This window comes from Aotus nancymaae, unplaced genomic scaffold, assembly GCF_030222135.1.
Source record: "Aotus nancymaae isolate 86718 unplaced genomic scaffold, 86718_ANA_hifiasm-v0.15.2.pri h1tg000014l, whole genome shotgun sequence".
Classification (NCBI taxonomy): Eukaryota; Metazoa; Chordata; class Mammalia; order Primates; family Aotidae; genus Aotus; species Aotus nancymaae.
This window is the reverse complement of record NW_026988425.1, coordinates 41676698-41694909: the sequence shown is the minus strand read 5'-3', so window position 1 is coordinate 41694909 and position 18212 is coordinate 41676698. Positions and strand designations below refer to the sequence as shown.

At 39.3% G+C, this 18212-nt stretch overlaps 1 protein-coding gene across 1 annotated transcript; it reads left to right on the top strand.

Moving 5' to 3' along the window:
- Positions 1-9256: 9256 nt before the first annotated feature.
- Positions 9257-18208, top strand: SELENOP (selenoprotein P). The gene is made up of 5 exons (XM_012433842.2): positions 9257-9364; positions 10005-10220; positions 11294-11506; positions 13624-13741; positions 16747-18208. The coding sequence occupies exons 2-5, from the start codon at positions 10018-10020 to the stop codon at positions 17356-17358; spliced, it is 1146 nt and encodes a 381-aa protein (XP_012289265.2). The 5' UTR covers positions 9257-9364; positions 10005-10017; the 3' UTR covers positions 17359-18208.
- Positions 18209-18212: the final 4 nt, after the last annotated feature.

Genomic DNA, 18212 nt, shown 5'->3' with positions numbered 1-18212 from the left:
TTTATGTCCTACCTGGTGTACATACTGAGGGCATTCTTTAAAATTAGTTAATGTTCCTACTGTACAAGTCCAAATATTAAGAAGAACAAGTCCTATGATGAATTTCCTCATGCTTCGGCTATGTGTGGACCAGCCAGCTTCTGGGATGTGGCTGGAGCAAGGCTTGTTGTCCTTTTTAAGGTGATTCTGCAGTCCTTGCCTTGGTCTAAGTCTCAGCTGTTGCTGGTTTCTTACATGGCTGTGGTGGATTCAGGCTGAGATTCCCTCTACCTTCGTGGCTGTGGGAGTGGTCAGTATCAGGTCTGAGGTCCTTTCCATTGTGGCTTTAGAGGGGCTGTACTCCTGTCCTTTATCCACACATGATTACCTAGTGAGAAAGGATGAACTGGGGAGAAAAAGGCTTACAGGACATTTGTTATTTACTCAGGTTGAAGTATCCTAAGCAATTCTCCCTAGAGCTGATAACTAGCATCCTAACTCAATCTCTCCCCACTCCTGAGGAGTTCCTAGGAGTGCCCAGAGTAGGGGAGGGGGCCTATGATATAAGACTTCATAGGGGAATATCCTGTTTTCCTAGAGGGGGTGCATCTAATTTTGAATAACACCAACAGAAGTGCCTGCACCCACTTTAATCTTGTTTCCTGACACACTTTCCCTAAGCTGTTTTTGATGGTCCGGTTAGTTCTTTCCACTTTTCTGGAACTCTGAGGTCGGTAGGCAGTGTGCAGTTTCCAGGTAATATCCAAGGCCATTGCTGTTTTCTGGATTAAATCCACCATAAATGCTGGTCCGTTGTCTGATCTGATGCGCAGTGGCAGTCCAAACCTAGGGATAAGAGCTCAAAGAAGCACACATGTTACTTTATGGGCCCTTTCAGTCCTAGGCAGGAAGGCCTCTAACCACCCAGAGTGTGTGCACACCAAAACCAACAAATACTTATGTCCCCCACACTTGGGAATTTCAGTAAAATCTACCTGGAGATCTTCAAATGGAGCTGCTCCATAAGCTTGAATGCCAGGGAGAATAGTTGGACTCTGCCTCGCGTTATGTTGCCGGCATGTAATGCATCACTGTGCCACAGTTTTGGTCAAGGCTGATAAGTGTGAGATGTAAAAGTACCAGCCCAGCATCTTTTCAAGTGACTCTTGACCTAAATGAGTGGTCTCAGGTATGGCTTGTGCAACCACTGCACATAGCAGGCCCTGGTATTTGGCAGGCTTACCAATGAGGTCTTTTGGTATTCATTAGAGTTGCCGCTGTGTGGGGTGCTTTGATATTTAAATTCTTCCCAGAGTTGAGGCTAGAATCTTTGATTGCCATTTTGTTTTCTTTTTTTTTCTGACAGCATGAAAAGGCTGTGTTAAATTGGCTAGCCCCAAAGCCAGGGCTGATGGAAGTATCACTTTTAGCTTCTGCTCCATTCGAAGGGTGTCTTTTCTTCTCCCCTCCCCCTTTGTCACTTTGTGTAAGGGTTTGGCCAGTATTGCAAAGTTTGGAAACCCACAATTTACAAAACCCACTGCTCTCAGGAGAGCTCTCTCACCTGCTTTTTAGTCTCAGGTTCTGTTACTTTGCAAGCGGCTTGCTTCTCTGCTTCTAGGCTGCGTTCCCCTTCCAGATGGTGAGCCTCAGATATTGCATTTGCTTTTTGGCAAACCTGGGCTTTCCTTTTAGACACTTTGTACCCATAGTCCTCCAGGTGCCGAAGTAAGGCATTTGTTTGCGCACCCGACTGCTGTGGGGTGTCCCAATAGAAGGTTACCAGCATACAGGGGCAGCATGCAAGCAAGAAACTTCAAGGGGGCTGTCACAGGCTGATGCCTTCCCAGTGATGATGAGAGAGTTTCTGAGCCCTAGGAAGCTGGGTCCAGTTGTATTGAGTGGTTACACCTGCTCCTGGTTTTCTCCCAATGAAATGCAAATAGTTTTTGACCCTCCAAGGCCAGTTCAATGCTAACAAAGTATTCTTTTTTTTTTTTTTTTTTTTTTTTGAGACGGAGTTTCGCTCGTTACCCAGGCTGGAGTGCAATGGCACGATCTCGGCTCACTGCAACCTCCGCCTCCTGGGTTCAGGCAATTCTCCTGCCTCAGCCTCCTGAGTAGCTGGGATTACAGGCACACGCCACCATGCCCAGCTAATTTTTTGTATTAGTAGAGACGGGGTTTCACCATGTTGACCAGGATGGTCTCGATCTCTTGACCTCGTGATCCACCCGCCTCGGCCTCCCAAAGTACTGGGATTACAGGCTTGAGACACCGCGCCCGGCCAACAAAGTATTCTTTAAGTCCAATTAAGTGAACCAACTATCCTCTGCTGGCAATAATCCCAACTGCATGTATGAGTTGGGTGCAAAGCCACGCAAGCCCTTCACTGGCCTGGGCGATAATATCAGTCTTCTCCTTTTGGCTAGGACCTCTCCACCCTCCTTTCCAAGGGACAATGAGAGCCTGGATGATCCCGGACTGAGGCAGTTTTAGCTGCAGGGAGTCTTTTTTTTTTTTGAATGGGATAGTGGCTCTTGATTTGCACAACAGGTTTTGCCAGAGAAGGGTGGTAGGGGCAATTCATTAAGTACAAGAAAGTCTGTTCTCTTAATACTGTAATAGATATAACAACACTGGGTTTGTTTTTTTTTCAATAGGGGGTTGCAGGGCTGTAGTCTGGACCATGGGCTCTTTGGGGGCATATGAGTCCAGACCGCCTCTCTTTTAGTCCAGTGGCCCTTCCATTAGATTGAACAGAGCCCCTTCATGCTCATTTGGATCCTCGTGCTTAGGATCATCCTGTTCCTCAGTTAACTGTGGACATTTTTTCTTCCAGTGTCCTACTTCTGGACAAAATGCACACTGATCATGTTGCAGGCGCAGGTGGGCAGACTGTGGGGCTTTCCAGGAACCCCCCTTTTCCCACCCTCTTGGGGGCACTCCTTTAATAGCAGCAGCCATGAAGACAGCATTTCGCCAAGCCTGAAGTTCCTCTTCCCCATGATTTTTCCCTCTGGCTTACTGCCTCTCAGTTTACAAACACCTGGTTAGCTATTTCCAATAACTGTGAAGTATTCATGCATGCAAATCCTGCCTGTTTCTGCAATTTTCATCTAATGTATTCTGCACACTGACTGACTAATGCCATATTTATCATACGCTGATTTTCTGGGCTCTCAGGATGAAAAGGAGTGTACACGCAGTAAGCTTCACACAGTCTTTCATAGAATTGGGTAGGGCTTTCCTCTTTTCCTTGAAGAACCTCAGAGACTTTATTAATGTTTGTAACTCTCTGGGCCCCTTTTTTAAAATCCTTCCAGCAAGGATTCTCTGTACCGGATTAGCCTTTGCATTCCCTCCAGGGTATTTGGATCCCACTGGGGGTCAGTTCCCTGTAACTGGACCCTGACATACTCTTGGGGGTTCTGATAATCTGCGGGAACATGCTCCTCCAGCCAATTAGAAGCAGCTTGGAGTATTCCCCACTTTCCATCTGTGTTAAAAAGATGCATAAGCAGCTGATGGCAATCAGCCCAAATGGGGTTATGAATCTGAATAATAGTTTGCAGTAGATCAATGAGAGCTTGAGGTTTCTTGGTATAAGATGGGTTGTTAGTTTTCCAATTGATAAGATCAGCCGAGGTGAATGGCAGGTACGTGAAAACATGCCTTTCTACCATGTGGCCATCCTCATCCACTCCTGTGTACCTCTGCTCTCTCAAAGGCATCTGCACCCCGGCCATGGGTCACAGACAAGCTGCCAGAGGGGGAGATCTCTCTGGAGGATTTAGGGGTGTGCAGCTCTGGTGGGGATGCTGAGGCTTCTGGCCCAGGGGCAGGGAGTCCTTGAGGAGGAAGAGGAGGCATCATTGGCAAAAACTGTTCTGCCACTGGGTCGATCAAAACCTTGGGAGTCCACTTTTCTCGGTGGTGAGGGGGATGGTGGTTTCTAGCAGTCTGTCCCTTGGCTACTCAAACAGTTGCTGCCTGCTCTCTTTGCCACTTCAGAGGGTTTAACACTAACTGCAACTATGAGTCTATGTATGGAAATTGATTGAGGTGTTCTAGCTCACAGTATATAACCTCATGCCTTACTTTGGAGACAAGGGACCTGTCTAGGGTCCCCTCTGGGGGCCAACCTACCCTAAATGCTGGTCAATCTTCCCTACATAAAACCCTCAATTTCTCTGGTGTCATAGTTACTTTATAATTCCCACTAAATCCCTTCTTGAAATTTTTCAGCATGGTTTCTGAAGGGGTGGAATGGCTATGGGAGTTACCCATATTAACACTTCAAAGAAACAATTCCCACAGTTAGGAAAGTGTTAGTTCTTTTTTTTTTAATTGCATTTTAGGTTTTGGGGTACATGTGAAGAACATGCAAGATTGTTGCATAGGTACACATGTGGCAGTGTGATTTGCTGCCTTCCTCCCCTTCACCTATATCTGGCATTTCTCCCCATGCTATCTCTCCCCAACTCCCCACGCCCCACTGTCCCTCCCCTATTTCTCCCCACAGACCCCAGTGTGTAGTGCTCCCCTCCCTGTGTCAAGGAGAGTTTTAGTTCACTCAGCAGTTCCCATTCCAGCCTAGCAAGATGCAGCACGCAGCATGGAGCACTCTCCGATTTACATTCACTTCAATCCTTTCACAATGCCCAGAGGCTTCTTCACTCAGCCTTCTGTGGCTGTCTCTAATTCTTATAAATTGCTTGACGCATGAGGCCCTTCCTTATGGGCCCGATACCTTTTACAACTGATGAGTCTGGTCGGACACATCTACACACACAGACACACATCCAATCGCTCTCCTTCCAATTCAAAACCATAAGCAAAAAGCTTCCAAGGTTAGTTACAGAGAGAGCTACCTTCAAAAGTGCTGATCTGGCACCCGTGGGTGATCAGGCCATGCTTCCACCCAAAATGGGGTGGGCTACTTTCCCGGGTTCAATATTACCAAATTCAATGGTCCTGACTTCCCCAAATACTTGTTCCTCCTCAGTGTTCAGCCACTGGGTGGATCCACACTGCAGGGCTTCCCTGCTCCGCTCTGGCGAGGCTTTTCCACTGGGCAAATACCTGCCTGGGAGCGCTCTCAGGATGTGTCACCCCAGCGAGCAGGAGTCCCCCTGCAGAGATGCTCCACAGGGCTAAGCAAACAACCTGAGACTTTTTCCCACCATCTGCTATCCCATACTCACTTCCCGGCCCATGCACCAAAACTGTAGCAGGAGCGGCCATGGGAAACGGATCTCTCGAACACCGAATGAAGGAGGGAAGAGTTTGGGCAGTAATTTGTCAAAAGCCCAGCTCATTTAACAAAGGAAGTTTCTGCCTTTATATAGGCTTATACTTTAGATGTTACACGGGGAAGAATCTTAGGTTTATAGCTTTAAGAATTACATATGAAAGGGTTCTGGTTTACAGTTTAGGACTCACATGCGAAAAGGTCTCTGTTTAAAGTTTCAGGAATCACATATGAAAGGGTTCTGGTTTAGTTTTAGGACTCATATGTGAAAAGGTCTCTGGTTTGATCTTGTTTTAAGTAAAAATAGTGTCTTCCAGAGAGTTTCTCCAAGACCAAGCATGTTATTTTCACGAAGGAGATTCAGGAGGTGCCAGCTGGCCGGCTCTCTCTTCTATTGAGCTCACAGTGGATGATGGGGGGAGGGAATCCCAGATGTCTGGGTCTCCTTCCTCACTCCCATCAACACATCACCTAGGTATTAAGCCCAGCATGCATTAGCTGTTCTTCCCTAACGCTCTCCCTCCTCCCTCCCCCACCAACAGGTCCCAATGTGTTTTGTTTCCCTCCCTGTGTCCGTGTGTTCTCATTGTTCAGCTCTTACTTATAAATGAGAACATGCAGTGTTTCGGTTTCTGTTCCTGCATTAGTTTGCTGAGGATAATGGCTTCCAGCTCCATCCATGTCCCTGACAAAGACATGATCTCATTCCTTTTTATGGCTGCATAGTGTTCCATGGTGTATATGTACCACATTTTCTTCATCCAGTCTATCATTGATGGGCATTTGGGTTGATTCCATGTCTTTGCATAGTCCTTCTCTCTTTTAAGTGTATCCTGGACTCACATATTCTTAGGGCACTATTCTCCACTTGAATCACCTACTACTCATAAAAAGGTGAGAACTTATTAAAAACATTATATATATGTATAAAAATTCTGGGACAAATGATAAGGGTAGGGGAGAATGAGACAGTATGTAGGCTCTAAGTCCTGGTTCCATTGTTGGAAATTGTTAAGAGATGAGATCATTATGATAAAGTTCAACTTGATAGTTAATTAGTTACTCTCAATAATCTTTTTTTTTTTTTTTTTTTTTTGAAGACAGAATCTCACTCTGTCATGTAGGCTGGAGTGCAGTGGTGAGATCTTGACTCACTACAACCTCCGTCTCCTGGGTTCAAGTGATTCTTCTGTGTTAGCCTCCTGAGTAGCTGGGATTACAGGCATGTGCCACCATATCTCGCTAATTTTTGTATTTTTAGTAGAGACAGGGCTTCACAATGTTGGCCAGGCTGAAACCAAACTCCCAACCTAAAGTGATCCACCCGCCTTGGGCTCCCAAAGTGCTGGGATTACAGGTGTGAGCCATCATGCCCATCCTCAATAATCTTAATATTTGATTATGTGGTGGTGGCTAGAACAATCTGTCAGGAGATTTTAATCATTCATAAAGATTGAAACAATCAAAATAAGTGTCTAAAAATAAGTGTCTAGGGTAAGCTTGTCCAATTCGCTGCATGTGGCCCAAGATGACTTTGAATGCTGCCCAACACAAATTAATAAACTTTCTCGAAACATTATGAGATTCTTTTGTGAATTTAAAAAGTTTTTTTTTTTTTTTTTAGCTCACCAGCTATTGTTAGTGCTAGTGTATTTTATGTGTGGCCCAAGACAATTCTTTCAATGTGGCCCAGGGAAGCCAAAAGATTGGACACCCTTTGTCTAGGCAATGCTATGGTCAGGTTTGCTGAGTATTCTGTAGGTGGAATGTAAAATCCAAGATAATGCCTGTTGAACTTGCTGGAAAGTGCACCAACCTTATACTGATCATATCTCCAGGCTTAGTTCAATGATTCTGTTTTCATTTCCAAATTTCCAACAGAATCTTGTGCTTACAGACACCCTAGAGGGGATCAAGCTTTACACTGTTTTTTATTGCTTACTTGTCTGTCTACCCTATCAGATTTTGAGGTCCCTGAAAACAAGAAATGCCATTTTTTGTTTTTATTTTTAAATCTCTGTAGTCCCAACATTTAGCATTGTGCCTAGCATAAGCAGCCAACAAATGTTCATTTGATTTGATTTAATGTAATTTGGTATAATACCAAGTTAATGTTTGTTTGAAAATTCTGCTTTCTTGAAAATGCTGACTGGATCCAGGTTGCCCAGCACAGAAGAGACTGCTAGGAATGGATCGATTTCTTTATTATTATTATTATTATTATTATTACTTTAATTTTTTAGGCACGTAGTCTTACTCTGTCACCCAGGCTGAAGTGTAGTGGTGCAATTGATAGAGACAAGAGACAGCAAAATGCTGCCCAGGTCATTGTGTACAAGGGTCTTGCCTAAAGATGCCACAACAGACTGGGGCTCCCCCTGTGCACTGAGAGAATGGGATAGAGCCACTGGGAATTGTCACCTCATGCAGTGGGGAGGATCCACTGAAGAGCGGTCTCTTCAGCTCCTGTGTGGTGGCCTGGTATTCAATCTGTGATGTGCAAGCCTGTTGGCAGGACCCCCTGATTTTTTTTCTGAGAGCTTTCTTTTAATAAATTTCACTCTCCTCACCTTCCAATGTGTCTGCATGCTTTATTTTTTCTGGTTGTGAGACAAGAATCTGGATTTTAGCTGAGCTAAGAAGCAAGAAATCCTGCATCACAGTCATAGCTCATTGCAGCCTCGATCTCCTGGGTGCAGGTGATCCCATCTAAACTTCTTGAGTAGCTGAGATTATAGGCATGAGCCACCATAACCTCTAAAAAGAAATTCATTTCAAACATTACAAGCTCCTCATCTTCTCCTTTTGCCACCTGGGGGTTTTAGGCATATACTAGCCTCAACACACACACTCTTTGGCACTTTCTTTTGAAACCACTGAACACTTGCAAGACATTCTTTTGGGTCAGGTGGTTCCTGCTAAGCCCACATGTAAAGAAAGGGGGAGATAGTGAAGCACTTGCTGTCTGGCTGCCGATAGACCAATATGACTACTTAGATTTGTCAAGGAAATGAACTACAGAGGGGACTATCTGCTTTGTACAAAGTTTTCTTTTTTTTGAGATTCTTTTAAAAAATGAATATGCATATGTGCATTTTAACTGGATTCTCACATAGATTTGGGACCCCAAAAGGCAAGTAACAACTGCTCAGGGCAAGTAAAGAGATTTCAAATGGTAACCTCCTAATTTGATATGAAGTTTCTTCAAAGGAAGGATAACATCTGAGTCTCTGCATTTCCTGCACCTTGTACAACAGTATTCAGCATATAGGAATCAGTAGGGGGTTATTTGGAAAAAAAAACCTGATGACAAAAGCAAGGCTTACTCGAAAACTGTTGCTATCTAGGAATGACATCATTTCACATTGCTCCTTACTTCAGCCACCGTCGGCATGCCAACTTACAAGCGTTACTGGAAAGAATTTACCTGCTTCTGAAATAGTAGGAATTATCAATTAAAGATTTTATATTAGAGTCTCAAAAAATTCTGTGGGATACATAGGTCTTCCAGGAAGTACGACTTCTGTGACAATAAAAATGAGCCCTGATTTCCCTCAGATAGGAAGTCTATTTTTCTATTTCTTTAAATTAAAAAGAAAAGAGCCGTGGTCCTAGGAGATCCCATATAGGATCACACAGTGTGGGCTAAGCTAGCACCTCATCACTGCAAAAGGAAGCAAAGTAAAAGGAAAAAAAAGTTTTCTTTTTCCTTTTTTAAAGCAGCAGCATAATTCGCTGGCTCAGCAAATGTTTTTCCTTATTACAGTTTGGGAACGAAGGAGATGTGGAAGCCCTGTTTACCCTTAGCCCTTCCTCCCGCCCCCGACTGTACCATTAAATCCTAGATACTGGGGTGACTGAAAAGGATAGGGAATAAATTAGAAATTGTCAAAATGCTTTCCCCATATCATGCCTGGCAGCACTTGCTACTTTCTTTTAAGTTGATAACAATCAGTTCAGGGGTTTGCTCTGCTTGCAAGGTCACTGCAAGAGTGAGCACTGAACTTTGGACTATAGCTGAGGGGTGAGGTAAACAACAGGACTATAAATACGAGAGTGTGTCGCTGTGGTTTTGTGGAGCTGCCAGAGCAAAGCAAAGAGAAAGGAAGCAGGCTCGTTGGAAGGGTTTGTGTAAGTAGAAACTTTGTATTTTCTGATACTTTATTCTTTTAGAGTTTGGTAAATATTTTTTGAGTCTGATAAAATATTTTTTCCATAGAATAGATTTAGAAAACGGGTAGAGGAAATAAAAGTAATAAAAGAGAAACAAAAGGGAGCCAGCCACACCCAAAAGACTTATAAATACAAAATGTTTGAACCTGAAGAGCTAAGGGCCCTACATGAGCCACATTCATGTTGTTGGTATACTCTTCTCTCTACCATCACCTTTCTTTCTGGGTTCTTTTTTTGCTGGCTCTTTTCATTTCTGTGCAGAATCCTCTATTGGTCCCTTTCTTCTTAGAGAATAGAAAGAGCAGTTAGAACTTGGTGTGTCTCAGCCAAAAGTCAGGTTGTGTTTGCAGAATGTTATGTAAGTCACAGACTTGGTTATATAAGCCACAGTCTGAACATTTTTCTAAACAAACACATATCTTTTCCCAGGGAAGTTCTTGGTTGCCTGATGAGGCAGATTTCCATAAGTTTCTGGAAACAGAATTCATGGGCTAGGTATTTTTAGGAAGTAGAATTATGTTTGCTGGATTTGTAGAAATTAATAGCTAGGCCTGTGAAGTTATCTATGAAGAAGAATGACAGGTTGTCTCTTTTACAGGACAACCCCAGCAATGTGGAGAAGCCTGGGGCTTGCCTTGGCTCTCTGTCTCCTCCCCTCAGGAGGAACAGAGAGCCAGGACCAAAGCTCCTTATGTAAGCAACCCCCAGCCTGGAGCATAAGAGATCAAGATCCAATGCTGAACTCCAGTGGTTCAGTGACTGTGGTTGCTCTTCTTCAAGCCAGCTGATACCTGTGCATTCTGCAGGCATCTAGGTAAGACAGTCTTTCTGTGACTTAAAATATCTTAAAGGGAAAGCTATTAAATACACACATGCATATAGACATAAAATAAAATAAAATAAAATAAAAGTGAACACAATGTATTAAATCACAGTTTTTGGAAAAACTGTATGTGTTTGCATAGAACAAATTAGAAGAGAGAAACTAGGATGATATCCACCAGAATGTTTACAGTGGGTTTCCTAGGGTTATGGAAAGTTTTTCTTCTTTTTGTGGACCCATATTTTATAATTTCCTACTAAATACGTATTACTTGTGTAATGGAAATGTTCTAAAATATACTTCTGCAAATGGAACAGTTATTTCAATACAAGAAGCAGAGCAGACTGTTTTGTCAGAGTAGAAAGAACACTAGGCTTGCTATCAAAGGTGTTGGGTTATTTAACAAATAAATATCAAAGATATTTGTTGAGTTATTCACCAAATACTCATCGGGTAGAATTCTCCTTACAGTTGTCCAGTGGTATCTGTGCAGGATTGGTTCCAGAATCCCCCTAATACACCAAAATCTATGGATGCTCCAATCCCTTATATAAAATGGCATCATATTTCCATATAACCTATGCATATACTTTCGTATGTTTTAAATCCTCTCTAGATTACTTATAATACCTAAAACAATGTAAATGCTATGTAAGCTATTTTTATATTGTATTGTTTAGTGAATAATGACAAGGAAAAAAGTCTACATGTTCATTACTATAGATGCAGCCATCTTTTTTTTTCCCAACCATTTTTGATCTATGGTTAGTTGAATACATTCTATCTATAAGATGCATTTAAAATATATACACTTCATTGTGCTAATTTGAGAATTAAATTAGCCACTGTTTGTGTAAGCATAAGGTTTTAACTAAGCACATTTTTAAAGTAATTCTAAAAATGAAAGTTTCAAAATCTTTTACCACAATATAAAGAATGGGTACAGTATGGGTTAGTTAAAAATAAGGATAGTTTCACATAGAAAAATAAGGAAGAGGGAGAAAAACCACTAATCAAATCACATGAGATTATTCATTTTATATGTTTCTTCCCAAATATTTTAGATTGGAAGACCTGCGAGTAAAACTGGAGAAAGAAGGATATTCTAATATTTCTTATGTTATTATTAATCATCAAGGACTCTCTTCTCAATTAAGATACACACATCTTAAGAATCACGTTTCAAAGCATATTCCTGTTTATCAGCAAGAAGAAAACCAACCAGATGTCTGGACTCTTTTAAATGGAAACAAAGATGACTTCCTCATATATGACAGGTTTGTACATATACACAAACACATCCCAAATTTAAAAATAACTGTTTTGTATCTATCTATTTATTTACTTCCCACCACACATAACAATCTTCTTTGCTGTTAAATACAATGCCATATTTTAGTCTTCATCTCACATAATCTCTCTCTAACTTTTAGAAGTAAAAATTACTCCTTATTTTTGAAAATACTCTCATTTTAAAAAATTTCTATGACACTATACCCTACTGGTTTTGCCCATATCCCTCCTCTTCTGTCTCTTCCATATTTCCTCTTCTACCTCCCTGTTCTTCCTCCCACATTCTTCCTTGGTTTATTCTGTATGTGTTTGTGTTATTCAGGGGTATATAAATTTCATTCTATTCACACTCTGCACTTTTTACCTGAGCAATCTCATCTATCCCTTGATTACAATTACAACATATATTAGGATGATCCCAAATATATATACAAAGCTGAAACACAATGACTGAACTCCAGACCAGTATTCACCAACATCTTAAATTCAATTATTCAAATCTGTATTGATTATCTTCTCCTAGAACATAGTTATACTTTCACCTTTGTGTGATTTATATATAGCAACCTATTGGAGGGAGATGCAGCCAACCACTAGGGCATATAATCCTGTAATTTTCTGACCCTGCACTCCCAGTCATCATCCACTATTTTGCAGGACATCACAAAAACCATCACGTATGGCAGGCTTGCTGCCATCTACCCCTTCAGAAAACTGTGTGACAAGAATGTATTATTGACTCCTTCCATCACACTCCCAACTCAGGTCAATCATCAAATTATGTGGGTTCTTAATCCTCAGTATATTTATCTCATATCCATAATTATTATCACAGGTTACTTTGCCGTAACCACTTCTCTAGATTTTCCACTAATCTCTTCACTTGATTTTTTTTGTTTTGTATTTTATAGTAAGTGATTTAAAATAAGACATTTGCCTTTATTGCCAAATAATTTATAAACTCTTTATTTACATTTACATTTTTTGGAATGACTGTTATTTTTGAAATATCTTTCTTAAAAGTAAGACATGTAAAAGAGTTCACCATTCCAGTAGGAAAATACAGAAAGTTGATTACATTTTTTCCCATAAATTGGCATTCTGGTTAAATAAAAAGAATGACCAATTTGTATATCCTGTACAATTCTAACCTAAGTCTTTTGCAAATGAATAACCATATCTTCTAATTAATTAATTTTAATCTAAGTAATAATTTGAAGGCTACATACCTGAATTTCTGAACTGTAAAGTGAGTTAATCATTTAAGCATGATCTACACAAATCTACTTTTGATTCTGTGTACAAATAAAACATTCATATTTTGAGGGACCCTCAATGCATGCCTTATGCCATTATAAACATTCTTAGTGGGTGCTTTGTTTACTTTGACTCTCCGGAGTTTGGTGAGCCCTACTTGGTCTTATACTAAATTTTAAAAAATAATCACATTTCATTCTTTTAAGCCTTCAAACTTCTAATTTTTAGTATAACCTAAAAGTATAATCCTTTGATAATCACATAAAACCATATGTTCTGGTAAAAATGTGGGCAGGAAGAACATTTTTAAGCCCACCATTTCTGACAGTGCCACATATTCTAATACTTTCATTGTACTGCAATTTTCATTGCATTAGATATATTTTTAAATAAATGGGCTATTGGCCATGGCTTGGAGATCTTTTTGTTATGTCATGATTTCTTGTGTTAGATTTGTGCTGCCATAGCAGTACTGACAAACTCATGTGATTTTCAGAGCCTAATTTATAAATTAGTGGTCTGGGCACTAGTAGAATTTATAAGTCAGTCACAAAATTGTATTTGATCAAGTAACAATGATGACTAGTTTTGATATTATTTAGTGACAGTTCTATAACATTTCAAAATGCTAGTATTAGACTAATTGTAGTGTTGCTATGACCTGACCTGGTATGCAGTTCCTGGGAGCTCATTTGTAGCTCTTATCCAAAGAAATTTAGTGAAAGTCTGAAAGGGTCTTAGTTACAAGACCGTTAAACCTATAATACCTATCCCAGACTGTGTTTCAGTAGGATCGTGATACAGAAAATATTATAATGGCGTTGTATTTTGTCCTTTTTCATAGATGTGGCCGTCTTGTATATCATCTTGGTTTGCCTTATTCCTTCCTAACTTTCCCATATGTAGAAGAAGCCATTAAGATTGCTTACTGTGAAAAGAAATGTGGAAACTGCTCTCTCACGGTATTTTTCTGAATTATTTTTCTGGGGAGAAAGGAGGAAATCTTGTAAGAGCTATCTAAATAAGTTAGTGTTTCATGATAAATTAGGATAAATTAGTCAATCAATGCTTTTGCAGGTGTACTAAAAGTAAATAACAATAATTTTTATAATTAAACATATCCTGTCATCTAACCTCTACTTTAAAACATTTTCTGAAGATCGATGTTGCTGCCTTTATCTAGAAGTGCTTTATAAATTAAAAATCAATGTAGGTCATATTTCAATTACCACCAAATGACATTGCATGAGCATAAGTGCTCTAAGAATTTAGTCAACAAACAAAACAATATTATTATAGTATCTTGAGCATGTCAGCACAAGAAGATGGTAATAGCAAAGTTTACCCACAGCATTACTTGGAATGGAACTGGGGCTAGAAACTACTTAAGTTTTTGAGAATGCAAGACTATCTATCAGATTTTTCCTGAAGCTCTTCCACTGTCTGCCCATCTGCAGTCTGAGTTTACTTCAAAATGGAATAAATTTTCTACTCATTACTGGTATTTATTTCCTAAAAAATATGAAAATATTTTTTCCTTGTTATAAGAAGAACCATATATAAATTTTTTTTCTTTTGAGACAGTCTCACTCTGTCGCCAGGCGCCAGGCTGGAGTGCAGTGGCGCGATCTCGGCTCATTGCAACCTCCGCCTCCCGGGTTCGAGCAATTCTCCTGCCTCAGCCCCCCAAATAGCTGGGACTACAGGTGCATGCCACCACACCCAGCTAATTTTTGTATTTTTAGTACAGACGGGGTTTCACCATGTTGGCCAGGATGGTCTCGATCTCTTGACCTCGTGATCTGCCCTCCTTGGCCTCCTAAAGTGCTGGGCTTACAGGTGTGAGTCACCACTCCTGGCCTTAAATCTTTTTAAATAAAAAAGGCACTCAAAGAATTTATTTTAGTTTGTATTAACTAGACGTGTTTTCCTTCATATAAAAATGAAAAATAATTCTAAACAATGTTTCATTGATAGGTCAGATTGCTAAAACTTGAACTTAGGCTTGAAAACAATTCTAGTTTTATCTGTAAATTGTATTTTCTTCAGATTTTCCTCAGCTTTAAAGAAAGCCATCTCTAATTTTTAACAAATTATCTAATTAATTAATTTAAAGAAGTACAATAAGTTACTCTAGTTATGTAATTTTCACATTTTAACCTTTATAATGATCTTATGCGGGTTATTTTACTACTTTTAAAGATGAGGAGACTGAAGCAGTGGAAGAAAATACTAAGAGTAATGATAGAAAAGTACTAACTCAACCTATACTAAGCATTTAATAAATACTATAATAATTCCTCATATTTTGGGATTATTTCTGTATTTCTCATTTGTGCAAATGCTTGATAGTTATAGATATACCCAATTAAATTGAAAAAAGGCAGAAACAGTTACCACAATATGCTTAAAATGTGTAAATTATCTGTAAATATGAATTACAGATCAGATACTATTAGTATCTGATATGCCAAATCAAATTAGAGTTTTTCTATTTCATTGTCTCCTAGATACCATTAATTATATGGTGCATTGTCTTATGTACTATTTAGGAAAAAATGCTGCTAATTAAAGTAGGGTACAGTGAGAAAACACCACCAATAGTATGGTATATTCTAATTTTAGAGATATTAAAATCTAAAGAAATATGTATCACATGATCAGTAAAATACATTAATGTGTTTTTAAAATTAGACTACTACCACAGGTATTTGTGTTTGTTTAAACCTTGGACACTTTGAACATTATGCAGCATATTTTAAACATACATCAAATTGATTATAAGTTTCTAAGCAAACACTCTTAGCTTCTAATGTAGAAGTAATTCAGAAATAACTCAAAAAAAAGTACCACTTACTAGTTGTATGCTAAAATTTAATGGAATTTATAACCTCTTAAAACCTTCAAAACATCAAAACCATATCACTTAGTGAGTTTTTGGGTTCTAAGTTGATTTTGTAAATTTATTTACAAATTAGCATTAGGTTGAGGTATAATGTTACATTTCTGTATCTATAGGCTTTGAGTCTCTGACTGGTAGGTACCACAAAACAATAAAGACTTCCAGTAAATTAAAGAACTAGGATCATGCAGAATGGATATTATGGTCAATGGGAGTCAGGCAGTAATTTGCTACTTTCAGCTGACAGCCTTATAGTAGGGAGACATTAGCAAAGCTTTGGTGAAGTTCAAAACTTCTCCTGGCATAGGATGAAGTATGAAAAACTAACACATTTGAGCAGAGTTTATTAGCATTTTTGAATTATCAGAGATAAATTAATACTAGATTATAGTATCATATGGTATTACATAAGATGCACTGTTGACCTAGGTACAGAAGTTTCCATATAGATCAACTGATTTTTTTGTTTTTATTTTTTGAGACAAGGTCTGACTCTGTCACCAGGCTGGAGTGCAGTGGCACCATCTCAGCTCACTGCAACCTCCACCTTGCAGGCTCAAGTGATCCTCCCATCTCAGCCTCCCAAGTAGCTGGGACTACAGGCATGCACCACCACACCTAGCTAATTTTTGTATATTTTGTAGAGACGGAGTCCTGCCATGTAATCCAGGCTGGTCTTAGACTCCTGAGCCCAAACAATCCACCCACCTTGGCCTCTGAAAGTGCTGGGATTACAGGTGTGGGCAACCATGCCTAGCCTAGGTCAACTGAATTTAGGATTTGATATTAGATTGACTTTCCTGCAATCTATGTTCCTTTTGCCAGTTTACTTTATTTGCTTCTGCAAATATAAGTACAGTGGTTTGGCTTTCTTTTTAAGCCTTTAATAAAATGTCTAGGTGTTAAGACTAATATCAGACTCTTTACTCGTTAATATAATATAAAGCCAACTCTATCCTAATTAACTAGTTGGAATTTCACATACCTTAGGTCTACAAATCATTTTTCATGCAATATTTCTATCTCTATAAGCTTGTTAATAAGTGATTTATAAATTTGTTCCAGACTCTCAAAGATGAAGACTTTTGTAAAAATGTATCTTTGGCTACTGTGAATAAAACAACTGAAGCTCCACAGCCCCATCACCATCATAAGCATCATCAGAATCATGGACATCAGCACCTTGGCAGCAGTGAGCTTTCAAAGAATAAGCAACCAGGAGCACCAGATGCTCTTACTCATCTCACTCCTTCAGACCTTCATCACCACCATAAGCACAAGGGTCAACATAGGCAGGGTCACCCAGAGAACTGATATGTGCCAGGAAGTGAAGGTTTACAACATCCACGAAACAAGCTCTGACAAAAGAGATGTATAAATCAATTACTCTGAAAATTGCCCAAAGATTCAGAGTTGGCTCCTAGGAGCTGATGCTGACATTGTCGACATCTGATATTTGAAAAAACAGGGTCTGCAATCACCTGACAGTGTAAAGAAAACCTCCCATCTTTATGTAGCTGACAGGGACTTCGGGCAGAGGAGAATATAACTGAATCTTGTCAGTGACGTTTGCCTTCGGCTGCCTGACAGACAAGTCAGCAGCTTATACCCACAGAAGCCAGTACCAATTGAAGCTGAAAGAATAAGGCAAAAAAGTGAGAATGACCTTCAAACTAAATATTTAAAATAAGACATACTCCCCAAGTCAGTCTAGACACAATTTCATTTCCATCATTTTTATAATCCCCCAAATTAGTGAACCAAAAATAGAAATTGGATTTAGGCAAACATGAAGAAATCTACTGGATTAGCTTCCAGATTTTAAATTTTATGTCATAGAAATATTGACTCAAACCATATTTTTTATAATGGGGCAACTGAAAGGTGATTGCAGCTTTTGGTTAATATGTCTTTTTTTTCTTTTTCCAATGTTCTACTTGCTTTAATGAGAACAGAAACATAAACTATGACCTAGGGGTTTCTGTTGGATAGCTAGCAATTTAGAATGGAGGAAGAAAAACAAAGACATGCTTTCCATTTTTTTTTTTTTTACTTATCTCTCAAACAATATTATCCTTGTCTTTTCAATCTTACATTTTTAACTAAATTTAAAGAAAGAAGTACATTTTGTATTTTAAGGTGGAGAAATACTTAACACATGAATATTTTGCTAAAAAAGCATATATATTTTAAATGTCCATTTATCTTTTTTGATATCGAAGACTCATATCTTGCTTTTACTATCATACATGAATAAAGCCTTTGTATCCTTCTTTCTCTAACATTATATCACACTCTTCTAAAACTTGATTGGCTGTCTTGAAAGATATAAGGGAAAAGATAAAGAATATTGTCTGTCTCTGTATTCCTTGGTAAGTATTTCCATAGTCAATGATAGTTTAATAGGTAAACTAAACCCTATAAACCTGACCTCCTTTATGGTTAATACTATTAAACAAGAATGCAGTACACAATTGGATACAGTATGGATTTGTCCAAATAAATTCAATAAAAACCTTAAAGCTGACTCT